At 47.1% G+C, this 13,560-nt stretch overlaps 1 protein-coding gene across 2 annotated transcripts in view; it reads right to left on the bottom strand.

Annotated features, from left to right (window-relative positions):
* Positions 1-12,166: 12,166 nt before the first annotated feature.
* The window catches only part of FBXO43 (F-box protein 43), a 422,048-nt gene continuing 420,654 nt past the window's right edge, over positions 12,167-13,560 (bottom strand). For both annotated transcript variants that reach the window (XM_078686961.1, XM_078686960.1), the window contains exon 5: positions 12,167-12,675. In XM_078686961.1, coding sequence (XP_078543087.1) covers positions 12,427-12,675 — 249 coding nt within the window. In that variant the 3' untranslated portion in view covers positions 12,167-12,426. The remainder of the gene's footprint in view (positions 12,676-13,560) is intronic.

The raw sequence follows: 13,560 nt of genomic DNA, 5'->3' as shown, positions 1-13,560 counted from the left end.
TTCTGGTAGATACAATATCTGCCTGTGGATTCCTCACCTTGTGAATATCCCCTTGCGTCAGCAACATTCGGAAATTCTTTTCGTAGCCTCACGCCGACGTGGATTCGGACGTCAGAGACACGACATCGCTCGTGTCTTTAAATCTCTCAAGGGCTGCATCAGCCTTCTTCCCAAAGAGGCCAGACCCATCAAAAGAAAGATCCAATAAAGTCGCTTGAACATCTGCTGAAAAGTCTGAGGATTTCAGCCAAGCTGATCTTCTAGTGGCGACAGCAGTGCCCATGATACGCGCCACAGAGTCTGCAGTGTCCAGACCACTTTGTATAACTTGGCGAGCTGCTGCTTGTGCATCTGAGATCACCTCCTCAAAATCCTTCCTGTTGGCATCAGGAACCTTAGGAGTTAGAACACGCAAAGAATCCATGAGGGCATGCACATATCTCCCCATCAGACAAGTGGCATTAGTCGACTTCAATGCCATGCTTGCAGAGGAGAAGGTCTTTTTAGCAACCTGATCTTGTTTCTTTGCTTCCTTTTCACAAGGAACCTGGGGAAAGGCACTTACATTCTTTTTAGAGCAAGCTGCTTGAATGACTAGGCTCTCTGGTGAAGGATGAGAAGTCAAAAAAGCAGGGTCTTCAGGTGCAGCACTGTACCTCCTTGCCACACTCTTGGAAACCGCAGGAGCGGACAGTGGTTTCTTCCACACTTCCAAAATGGGCTTTGTCAAGGCGTCATTAAATGGAAGCAATGGTTCTACTACAGAACTAGGAGAATGTACAACCTCAGTCAAAAGATTGGATTTAAATTCCACTGTAGGCAAAGTTAACTGAAGATCTGCCGCCTTCCTCATAACCATATGGTAAGGCTGCCCATCTTTAGAAGGTGTATCAGAGCCTGAAGGCAACTCCCACTCCGGAGAGAAATCCAGGCTACTAGCATCAGCCAGTTCATTCAAACTATCTTCATCCAATTCACCTTCTTCCATATCAGGATGAGATTCTATATATCTTCTTTCCTCCAAAAGGCGTTGGGCCTCCCTTCTGGATCTCTCCTTCACACGCCTCGCAGCCGGATCCACCAACGGCTCCGACGGAGTCGGGATCGACGTCGGTATCGAATCCGAAGGTTCAGTCGGATGCTCTCGAGGTCGCTCTGGAGCGGGTGACGCCGGAATCGGCGTCGATGGCCTCGGTGGAGCCGGAAATTGCCAAGGCGGCGTCGGGGCTGGCATATAAGGCATAAATAGAGCAGGAGGATAGGAGTGAGGGACTCCTAGATTGAAAGCCAGTGGACCCATGGGACCCGAAGGTGCGCCAGATGGGTACCATGCCCTTGAAAAGACACCATACATAGCATTAAGAAACGCCGATGGATCTTGGCCTGGGGTTGGAAATGGTGGTTGGAAACCCTCAGGCTGGTCTTGTGGAGGAATCGGATTCGGCTCTTCGGTAGGCGCGGAATCCACATCCACTTGAACCTCTTCCTCATCTCGGGCCGAGGACGGCGCCAGAGACAGATTCGAAGCCGGCGTCGGTGACTGAACACGCGACTCCGAAGGGTAGGCCTCACCTTCTGGTTCAGAGACATCCAGAGTAACCACCTTAGAACGTACCTTCTTCGGTGACATCGATCTCGAGTCCGACTCCTTACCGGAACAACGTCGGGATTCATGTCTCCTTTTCTTATGTTTCTTCTTCGACTTCGAAGTATGATCCGAAGCGGACCTCGAAGAGGACTCCTCTCGAGATCTAGACCTTGACTTCGACCTCGACCTTGCCTTTCAAGAACGAGACCTCGATGATTTTCTTTTACCAGCTTTCAATTTTGCCACCAGGAGTTTGGCCTCTCTTTCCCTCAGGGCTTTCGGGTTCATTTTTCGACAAGATGAACAACTATCGACGTCGTGGTCGGAGCTTAAGCACCAGATGCAGTCATCGTGCGGGTCGGTAATAGACATAATTTTCCCGCATTCTCTGCAGGGCTTGAAGCCGGTCTTCATTGTCGACATCGTCGAAGAGACAGGATACAAAGAAGCAGAAAATAGAAACAAAAAGGCAACAAAGTACCAGTTGGCTACTGAGATTCCCGATAACCGTTAGCACCGACGACGCGGAAAAAAGGGAACTGATGTCATCACGCCAGCGTGGGCCTATTATAGGCGTCGGTGACTTCAGCGGAGTCGCGAGCGATGTCGTGTCTCTATGACATCCGAATCAACGTCGGCGCGAGGCTACGAAAAGAATTTCCGAATGTTGCTGACGCAAGGGGATATTCACAAGGTGAGGAATCCACACGGCAGATGTATCTATCAGAAAAGGGAATACTGGAATCCCTGACCTTCTGAGATGTGCCGCCACCACAGCCATCACCTTGGTGAAGACTCTAGGCGCAGTAGTAAGGCCAAACGGAAGGACCGCAAACTGGTAATGCTGCGATCCCACCGTAAAACAGAGATACTTCCTGTGCGACTTCAGGATTGGGATGTGGAAATATGCATCCTGCAAGTCGATCGACACCATCCAGTCTTCTTTCAGCAGCGCTTGAAGAACCTGTGCAAGGGTGAGCATCTTGAACTTCTCCTGCTTCAGGTAAAGGTTCAAGATCCTGAGATCCAGGATTGGACGAAGTCAGCCATCCTTCTTGGGGATCAGAAAATACCGGGAGTAGCATCCCTGACCCCTCTCCTGCTCCGGAACCACCTCTATCGCACCCTTTCTCAACAATGCCAGGACTTCCTCCTGCAGAAGAAGCAGGTAGTCCTCTGAGCAAAACCCTTGGCAAGGAGGGTAATTCGGAGGGAATTCCCGAAAGGGAAGTGCATACCCATTCTCCACGAGATAGAGAACCCAAAGGTCCGACGTGACCGATTCCCAATCCCATAGAAAATAGGTAGGCCGACCCCCTACAGGACCCGCATGATCTGGAATGGCAGATCTAGGGCTGCTTTGCTGTAGTAGGAGGGGGGTGGGTAGAGGAAGAGGAAGAGGAGGAGGAGGAGACCCGACGTCCTCGAGGACGAGCTCTTTGTCTGCCCCTGTATGATTTATACAACGGATTTTGTTGCTGCTGCTGTTGCTGTGATTGCTTGTAGGGACGAAAAGAAGATCTTCCAAAGCCCCTATACCTTTTGCCCACTGATCCTCTAGTTTGCAAACCCAAAGACCTGGCTGTTGCCCTGCTGTCCTTGAACCTCTCCAATGCAGCATCAGCCTTTTTACCAAAAAGGCCTGAACCATCAAAGGGCAAATCCATTAAAGCAGCCTGAACATCTGCAGAGAACTTGGAAGTCTTTAACCAGGCAGCTCTTTTGGTGGCAATCGAAGAGCCCATGACCCTAGCAACTGAGTCAGCTGTGTCCATTCCGCTCTGTATGACCTGCCGAGCAGCAGCCTGCATGGCAACAACCACCTCATTAAAACTTTTTCTGTCCTCTTCAGGAAGTTTAGGAGACAATTGCTTTACAGTATCCATCAAGGCATATAACGGCCCAGTAGGAAAGTGGCATTTGTAGATTTAAGGGCCATGCTGCCTGATGAAAATACTTTTTTTGCACATTGGTCCTGCTTTCTGTAATCCTTATCACCAGGTACCTGGGGAAAAGCACCTGCAGATCTATTAGAGCAGGCAGCTTGTACCACTAAACTCTCTGGCAAGGGATGAGTGGACAAAAATTCAGGGTCAGCAGGAGCCACTCTATAACGCCTAGCAACGGCCTTAGATACCGCAGGAGCCGTAAGAGGCCTACTCCACGCCTCCAAGATAGGATCCATTAGAGCATCAGTAAAAGGAAGTATAGGCTCAACAACAGATGATGGAAAATGGAGGACTTCAGTCAGAATGTTCGATTTATACTCAGCAGTGGGCAAAGTCAAATTCAGTAGATCCGCCGCCTTTTTAATAACTTCATGGTAGGGAGCCACATCATTAGAAGGAGCATCCGACACCGAGGCAAATTCCAAAACCGGGGGACAGTTCTAGACCACTTGCCTCTCTTAAATCATCAAAATAATCGTACGGTTCCTGAAGCTCACCCTCTTCAAACTCAGCTTCCCTGTAACTCTGATCCTCCAAAAGGCGCTGGGCTTCATGCCTCGACCTCTCCTTCGGAAGCAACATCGTCGGATCCGTAATCTACTCCGAAGGAGCCGGAGTCGAACGTGGAGCTGGAGCCGGCGTCGAACTTAGAGTTGGAAGATCTCGAGGTCGGTCCGTAGCCGGTGAAGCCGTAAACAGCGTTGATGACCTCGGCGGCGCCGAGAGATGCCAAGGTGTGGTCGGCGCCGGCATAAACAGCACCGGCGCATAAGCTTGGGGAACCCCCAAATTATATGCCAACGGACCCATGGGACCAGCCGGTGCTCCAGAGGGGTACATGGCTCTCGCATAAACACCCTACATGGCGTTTAAAAAATGCGAAGGGTCCTGTACTGGACCCGGAAAATGAGGATATGAACCCACCAGTTGCTCCTGGGGAGGCTGCACCGGAATAGATTCCTGTTGTTCCTCGGGCTGGTGAACTGGAGTCGCCTATTCCTGAGGAACAGGAACATCTTCCTCTTCATGTCCCGGAGACTGAGATGGAGTCGGAGATGGATTCGACACCGGAGCCGGTGAATGCCCCGGCTACTCCAATGGTAAGGCCTCACCTTCAGGATTCTGTACCGGAGAGGGAGAAACCATGTCCTTACGATGCCGTCTACCAGACGACTTCGCTTTCTAATCCGACTCCTTTCCCGAATGGTGCCTTAATCCATGCTTCCTCTTCTTATGTTTTTTCTTCGATGACCTGGAAGCATGTCCTGAAGTCGACTTCGAAGCCGACCTCGACCGGGACCTCGACTTCGAGCGCCTCGATCTCGAACTCTTCTTAGCCTCTTTACCTTTTAACTTGGCAACCAGGAGTTTAGCCTCACGTTCACGAAGAGCCTTTGGAGACATTTTCAAACAGGGTCCACAACCCTGGACGTCGTGATCTGAACTCAGACACCATATACATTCATCATGCAGATCTGTGATGGATATCATTTTTCCGCATTCACCACACGGCTTAAAACCAGTCTTCTTAGACGACATCACGACAGAAGACAGTGACACTGGAAAGATACAGAAATCCTACAATAGTAACAAAGTTACTATCAACGCAAGAGAAGATCCCTCGAAACCGTTAGCGCCGACGACACGGAAAAAAGGGAACTGATGTCATCATGCCGACATAGGCCTAATATGGAGTCGGTGACGTCAGTGGAGTTGCGCGCGATGCCGGGCTCCTGTGACGTCGTCCACGCCGGCGTGCTACAGAAGAATTTTCCGAACGTTGCGGACGCAGGGGGATATTCACAAGGTGAGGAATCCACTGGCAGATGTATCCATCAGAAAGGTAGAGACAGCTGAGGAAGAGAGAATAATAAAGACTGAGGTAGACAGGTGAGGTAGAGGGGTGCGTTGATATAAAGGTAGTGCAGAGATATGTCAGAGAGCTGTTACTGAAGAGGTAAAGTAGAGGTATTGAGAAAGAAGTAAGGTACTAAAAGAAGTAAGGAGTGAACAGAGGTAGAACAAGTGGAAGGAGAGGGAACACGTAGAAGATGAATGTCAGGGTAAAGTGAGCGATCAGACAGTGAGTGTGAGGAGTGGGATACAGAGGGATATGTGGCAGTGAGCGCGAGGTGTGGGCTACAGAGGAATATGTGGAGGTAAGCGCGAGGTGTGGGGTACAAAGGGATATAAGGCAGTGAGCGTGAGGTGTGGGGTACAGTGGGATATAAGGCAGTTAGCGTGAAGTGTGGGGTACAGAGGGATATGTAGCAGTGAGGCGCGAGGTGTGGGGTACAGAGGGATATGTAGCAGTGAGCGGGAGATTGTGGGGTATAGAGGGATATGTAGCAGTGAGCGTGAGGTGTGGGGAACAGATGGTTATCTTGTGGCAGTGAGCGAGAGGTGTGGGGTACAGAGGTATATGTTATGGCAGTGAGCGCGAGGTGTGGGGTACAGAGGGATATGTTGTGGCAGTGAGCGTGAGGTGTGGGGTATAGAGGGATATGTTGTGGCAGTGAGCGCGAGGTGTGGGGGACAGAGGGATATGTTGTGGCAGTGAGCGCGAGGTGTGGGTTACAGAGGAATATAAGGCAGTGAGCGCAAGGTGTGGGGTACAGAGGGATATAAGGCAGTGAGCGCAAGATGTGGGGTACAGAGGGATATAAGGCAGTGAGCGAGAGGTGTGGGGTACAGAGGGATATCTTGTGGCAGTGAGTGCAAGGTGTGGGGTACAGAGGGATATGTTGTGGCAGTGAGCGCGAGGTGTGGGGTACAGAGGGATATGTTGGGGGCAGTGAGCGTGAGGTGTGGGGTACAGAGGGATATGTTGTGGCAGTGAGCGCGAGGTGTGGGGTACAGAGGAATATAAGCCAATGACCGCAAAGTGTGGGGTACAGAGGGATAGAAGGCAGTGAGCGCAAGGTGTGGGGTATAGAGGGATATGTTGTGGCAGTGAATGCAAGGTGTGGGGTACAGAGGGATATAAGGTAGTGAGCTCAAGGTGTGCGGTACAGAGGGATACAAGGCAGTGAGCGCTAGGTGTGGGGTACAGATGGTTATCTTGTGGCAGTGAGCGAGAGGTGTGGGGTACAGAGGTATATGTTATGGAGGTGAGCGCGAGGTGTGGGGTACAGAGGGATATCTTGTGGCAGTGAGTGCAAGGTGTGGGGTACAGAGGGATATCTTGTGGCAGTGAGTGCAAGGTGTGGGGTACAGAGGGTTATGTGGCAGTGAGCGTGAGGTGTGGGGTACAAAGGGATATGTTGTGGCAGTGAGCGCGAGGTGTGGGGTACAGAGGGATATATTGTGCCAGTGAGCGCGAGGTGTGGGGTACAGAGGGATATGTTGTGGCAGTGAGCGCGAGGTGTGGGGCACAGAGGGATATAAGGCAGTGAGCATGAGGTGTGGGTACAGTGGTATATAAGGCAGTGAGCGCGAGGTGTGGGGTACACTGGGATAGAAGGCAGTGAACGCAAAGTGTGGGGTACACTGGGATATAAGGCAGTGAGCGCAAAGTGTGGGGTACAGAGGGATATGTGGCAGTGAGCACGAGGTGTGGGGTACAGAGGGATATGTGGCAGTGAGCGCAAGGTTTGGGGCACAGAGGGATATAAGGCAGTGAGCGCTATGTGTGTGGCATAGAGGGATATAAGGCAGTGAGCGTGAGGTGTGGGGTACAGTGGGATATAAGGCAGTGAGCACGAGGTGTGGGGTACAGAGGGTTATCTTGTGGCAGTGAGCGCGAGGTGTGGGGTCCAGAGGTATATGTTATGACAGTGAGCGCGAGGTGTGGGGTACAGAGGGATATGTTGTGGCAGTGACCACGAGGTGTGGGGTACAGAGGGATATGTTGTGACAGTGAGCGTGAGGTGTGGGGTACAGAGGAATATAAGGCAGTGAGCGCAAGGTGTGGGGTACATAGGGATATAAGGTAGTGAGCGTGAGGTGGTGGGTACAGAGGGATATAAGGCAGTGAGCGAGAGGTGTGGGGTACAGGGGGATATGTTGTGGCGGTGAGTGCAAGGTGTGGGGTACAGAGGGATATAAGGTAGTGAGAGCAAGGTGTGGGGCACAGAGGGATATAAGGCAGTGAGCGTGAGGTGTGGGGTACAGTGGGATATAAGGCAGTGAGCGCGAGGTGTGGGGTACAGACGGATATGTGGCAGTGAGCCTGAGGTGTGGCGTACAGAGGGATATGTGACAGTGAGCGCGGGGAGTGGGGTACAGAGGGATAGGTTGTAGCAGTGAGCGCGAGGTGTAGGTTACAGAGGGTTATCTTGTGGCAGTGAGCGAGAGGTGTGGGGTACAGAGGTATATGTTATGGCAGTGAGCGCGAGATGTGGGGTACAGAGGGATATGTTATAGCAGTGAGCGCGAGGTGTGGGGGTACAGAGGGATATGTGGCAGTGAGCGCGGGGAGTGGAGTACAGAGGGATATGTTGTAGCAGTGAGCACGAGGTGTGGGGTACAGAGGGATATGTTGTGGCAGTGAGCGTGAGGTGTGGGGTACAGAGGGATATGTTGTGGCAGTGAGCGTGAGGTGTGGGGTACAGAGGGATATGTTGTGGCAGTGAGCGCGAGGTGTGGGGTACAGAGGGATATGTTGGGGCAGTGAGCGTGAGGTGTGGGGTACAGAGGGATATGTTGTGGCAGTGAGCGCGAGGTGTGGGGTACAGAGGAATATAAGCCAATGACCGCAAAGTGTGGGGTACAGAAGGATAGAAGGCAGTGAGCGCAAGGTGTGGGGTACAGAGGGATATGTTGTGGCAGTGAATGCAAGGTGTGGGGTACAGAGGGATATAAGGTAGTGAGCGCAAGGTGTGCAGTACAGAGGGATATAAGGCAGTGAGCGCGAGGTGTGAGGTACAGAGGTATATGTTATGGAGGTGAGCGCGAGGTGTGGGGTACAGAGGGATATCTTGTGGCAGTGAGTGCAAGGTGTGGGGTACAGAGGGATATCTTGGGGCAATGAGTGCAAGGTGTGGGGTACAGAGGGATATGTGGCAGTGAGCGCGAGGTGTGGGGTACAGAGTGATATGTTGTGGCAGTGAGCGCGAGGTGTGGGGTACAGAGGGATATGTTGGGTGATGCACCGTTACATCGCAACTTTTACAACGGAATTTTTACAACGCAGGATCCATTACATCGGATGCCATTACAACGCATGGCATTACATAGCAGATGCTATTACAACGCATGGCATTACATCGTAAGTATAGGTAAGTATTTAATTTTTTTAAATTTTATTAATATTAATTATAATCAAATATATTTATTTATGTTTTTTAATATTATTAATTTATTATTTATTATATTAAAGTAATTTTTAAAATAAGTACAGGTGTACAGGGGTGTTTTTAGGTTTCAGGGTAGGGTTTGGGTTTTGGGGTACAGGGGTGTTTTTAGGTTTCAGGGTAGGGTTTGGGTTTTGGGGTACAGGGGTGTTTTTAGGTTTCAGGGTAGGGTTTGGGTTTTGGGGTACAGGGGTGTTTTTAGGTTTCAGGGCAGGGTTTGGGTTTTGGGGTACAGGGGTGTTTTTAGGTTTCAGGGCAGGGTTTGGGTTTTGGGGTACAGGGGTGTTTTTAGGTTTCAGGGTAGGGTTTGGGTTTTGGGGTACAGGGGTGTTTTAGGGTTCAGGGTTGGGTTTGTGCTTAGGGCTAATTAAATTATATTTAACATTTATAAATTAATTAAAATATATTTATTAAATTAAATTAATTATATTATATTAATTACATTTTTTAATTAAATTAATTAAATTAAATAAAATATTTTAATTAATTTATTTTAATTATGTTTAAAAATATTTAAATTAAATTAATTTCATTATATTAATTAATTAAAATTAATTACAATTTTTATTAAAATTAAATTAAATAAATAGATTTAAATTTATTAAATTAAATTAATTACTATTTTAAAATGTATTTTAATTAAATTAATTAAATTAAATTAAATTAACTTAATTACATTTTTTTTTAAAAGATATACTTACCTATACTTACGATGTAATGCCATGCGTTGTAATAGCATCTGCTATGTAATGCCATGCGTTGTAATGGCATCCGATGTAATGGATCCTGCGTTGTAAAAATTCCGATGTAACGGAATGCGTTGTAAAAAACCGCGTTGTAGTGACACCAATCCATATGTTGTGGCGGGCGGTGAGCGCTAGGTGTGGGGTACAGAGGGATTTGTTGTGGCAGTGAGCGCGAGGTGTGGGGTACAGACTGATATGTTGTGGCAGTGAGCGCAATGTGTGGGGTAGAGGGATATGTTGTGGCAGTGAGCGCGAGGTGTGGGGTACAGAGGAATATGTTGTGGCAGTGAGCGCGAGGTGTGGGGTACAGAGGAATATAAGGCAGTGAGCGCAATGTGTGGGGTACAGAGGGATATAAGGCAGTGAGCGCAAGGTGTGGGGTACAGAGGGATATAAGGCAGTGAGCACAGGGAGTGGGGTACAGGGGGATATGAGGCAATGAAACACAGGGTCGGGACGTCCTACTAGACATGATAGGGTGCATACGGGCAAATAGATATGTTATTTTGGCTACACGGCCGCTAAACCTTGGAACTCACTCCCTCTGTCTGAGGAGTCTGGGAGAACTTTCACCCTTTGAAAAAGATTTGAAGACTTATCTTTTCCCCAGGGTAGTGTAACTTTGTGATTGCGTAATTGGTCAGGTAGAGTCAAAGCGCCAGGATACCCTTTGGGTGACAGTTTTGCGCTATAGAAGTATGCGATACATACATACATACATACATTGACACGAATCTGTGTACGTTTTAGTGGGATCTGAAATTCGGGCTATGCTGCAACCTCAATTTTTGACTTGGGAGGATAATGCATCGACTCCCCCTAGAACTTCATTCAGAAGACCCCTTGCTCTCAGGCTACACAGTGTTAAAAGGAGGTCTTGGTGTCCAGACGTATCCACTCGTGCTTGTGGCGCGCAGCTCAAACTGGCCATTGTCATTCTTTTTGTGATAATCAGCCACAGACAGAATGACAATGGGCGGGAGGGGCTGCGAGGCGCCCCATCAGGGAGTTGAGGCTTCTGGCAGGGCAGCTCTGCTCCCTGCAGGGCCCGGAATTATGGCCGAAAAAGGGTCCGTAAAAGCATGAGCGGTCGCAGGAGGGGCAAGGTGGGGCGCTTCAGGGGGGGGCAAGCGCCCCTCCTTGACCCCCTTGCCAGTTATGCCTCGCAATTTCGCAAAACTACCTATTAATATAACATTTGCTACTTTGAATTGTATTTATTTACTTAACCTTGTTTACAAGAAGCTATGAAAGGAATGGGGGTGTAGCCCCTATACAGAATCTGCTGCTTCCCATAGGTCTCCCCGATCCATGCATGCATAGTGCGGCTGGGACCATGGTGTATGCTTTTCCACACCCACCCCTTTTTGCTATGGGAGCCTGTGAATGTGTCTATACACAGTCTCCCGTAGAGTTCAGCGGGAGTCTGAGCGAACAGAGTCCGTAAGTGTACGGCTGCATTGTACTCGCTCGTTCGGACTCCCGAAACACGTTTCGTTCTGAAAGCCCTCCGGATCCGATTCCTATGGAGAGCTTTCCTAGCGAGAGCGAAATTGGGCCCATAGTGTACTTTTGTACAAAGTGTGATAGACATATATGTATAATTTTAAAAGTATTCATGGTTCCTGACCAGGACTATTTAGTGCTCATTACTTTGATAAGGATTCCTCCTGAAAGAGAACTCACTTACCCACAATACCTGCGAGCTCTGAGGCGAACCTCAAACCAGGCTGCTGCACTTGAATAACCTAAAATGTCTTGACTTACATTGCCAACCCTTATGGAACCCCGAGCCACTGGAGGCACTGGCTAAATGCAGTTACTTGGGGTATATAACAATCTCACTTTCTGAGACACTAGCTATGGGGAGGATGGACCTTGCCACTTCCTGCACTATGTATATACACCTAATGTCTCCCTCTTACCCACCTCCGCCTACCGTTACCTTCCCCCACTTTGCCTCGCCTGTTGTGTTTTCCTCATATTTTATCCCCACGGGTAGGTCATTGTAGATGAGTGCATGTGTTAACATTTTTCAATAAACAGACTTGAACCCTAAATGATACAGAGATTCATTTCAAGGCTCCCTTCCACTGCAGGATGCAAAAAGTATTTGATGGAACCTTTTAGTCAGGAAATCATAACTGCTTCCACTTAGATTAGTGGACAAACAGCCGAACGGAAATTGATTTGCAGCAGCGCTCAGCACCTTCAGACCCTCACGGGTGATAATTGCGCTCTACAAAATTAGTGATTGATTGATTGAATATGCTAAATAACAGTCTTCTCAATAGTGTTACATTACATGAGATACCCTTCCCCCTTACTGGACTCCGTTTTCCAGGGCTACAGTGTAAGATCTAACATAATGTAGGAATTGTATTGCTGTTCCTCAGCTGCTATAGATTCCTCTTTAAGGATCAGAGTGCAATCATAGTCAAGGTAATCACTAGAAGATTCTCTCCAGAAGGCATGAGCAAGATGAGAAGCACCTACAACAGCAAATTCATCATAGGGTATTTAAATTCACATTATATTGGTAACTTCAAAAGTTTTATGGCATGGTAAAACGTGTCAAAACTGGCTGCATTAAAATATTTTATTAAAAAAATGTAAAAAATAAACTTGCTGGGATGGACACTATAAAGCAATAAAATCTATGGACTATACATAGAAGAGTATATACATCTTTCGTAAGTGCGTCAAGTAATATACAATTAAACACTATGTACAAGAGAACATTTCAAGAACTCTGATTACCAATAAAATTACCTTGAACAATACTGATCAAGAGATGCATAATTGATAAAAACAGACAAATATACAATGCCTAAATTAGGTAATAAAAACTACAGTCTTTTCAAATTTCTCTTGCTTTGGGCACTTCCAGGTAAAGCATCCTTCCCATTTCGCCGCTTTACAGAACTACCACTGCATTCCTTGGACCCATGGAAGCTGCACAGGCACAGAATACAAAAGTCGAAAGCACAGTCTAAGCGACTACATATACCACGTTTCTTCACTGATTGATATTTAGCAGGATATTGACATCGTGGACATGGTTTCAAGGCCTCATCAGTGAAGAGTGTTTTGGCAACCTGTGATAAAAAAGACGACAAACTTAGAACCCATTAAAAAAAAGCTTTTAATGACTATTTTGACAATGGGGCCTTCACAAATGAAGTTAATGGTTTGACATTTATGGTTTCTCGAGTTATGCTCTTTCAAGTTGATAGAAATGCAAAAGTGAATTACTTGTAAGAACATTAGTTACTTACCTGTAAACTGTGGTTCTCCAGTATTGGTGTCTTTCATAGATTCACATGCTTGAATATTCCCCGTCGTCGAAGTGGGAGTCCCACGGTACATAAAATAGTAGTAAAAAAAAATATATATATATAATATATATATATATACTATATATATATATATATATATATATATATATATATATATATATATATATATATATATACACACACATATACATATATATATATATATATATATATATGCATATAGAAAATTATATATAATTATACATATACATAAAATGTAATACATATAAAATATATATAAATATAACAAAGTTAAAAGTACCATAGAACTGAAAACAGGCCCATAGAAGCCTAAAAGGGAGAAATCACTTTAGTAACATATCATAGTCATTATAATGGTCCATATTCCAGCCAATCAGCCAACAGCACCCTCTAGAACCTTCTCCTCAGAAGCTCAAGCCCTCAGATTTTCATAGCACCAAAGTAACCATGAGTGCATGAGGAGAAGAGAGCCTCTGAGGGGAGGAAGGGTGGGTCGCATGTGAATCTATGAAAGACACCAATACTGGAGAACCACAGTTTACAGGTAAGTAACTAATGTTCTTCTCCAGTATTAGGGGTGTCTTTCATATATTCACATGCTTGAATAAGAGTATAAAGCAGTAAAATATTACATGAGTCATAAAAGGCAGTGCAAAACCAGAG

This window comes from Lissotriton helveticus, chromosome 4_1 (assembly GCF_964261635.1).
Source record: "Lissotriton helveticus chromosome 4_1, aLisHel1.1, whole genome shotgun sequence".
In the NCBI taxonomy this organism is placed as follows: Eukaryota; Metazoa; Chordata; class Amphibia; order Caudata; family Salamandridae; genus Lissotriton; species Lissotriton helveticus.
The sequence above is the reverse complement of the archived record's forward strand: the minus strand, read 5'-3'. Positions and strand labels throughout refer to the sequence as shown.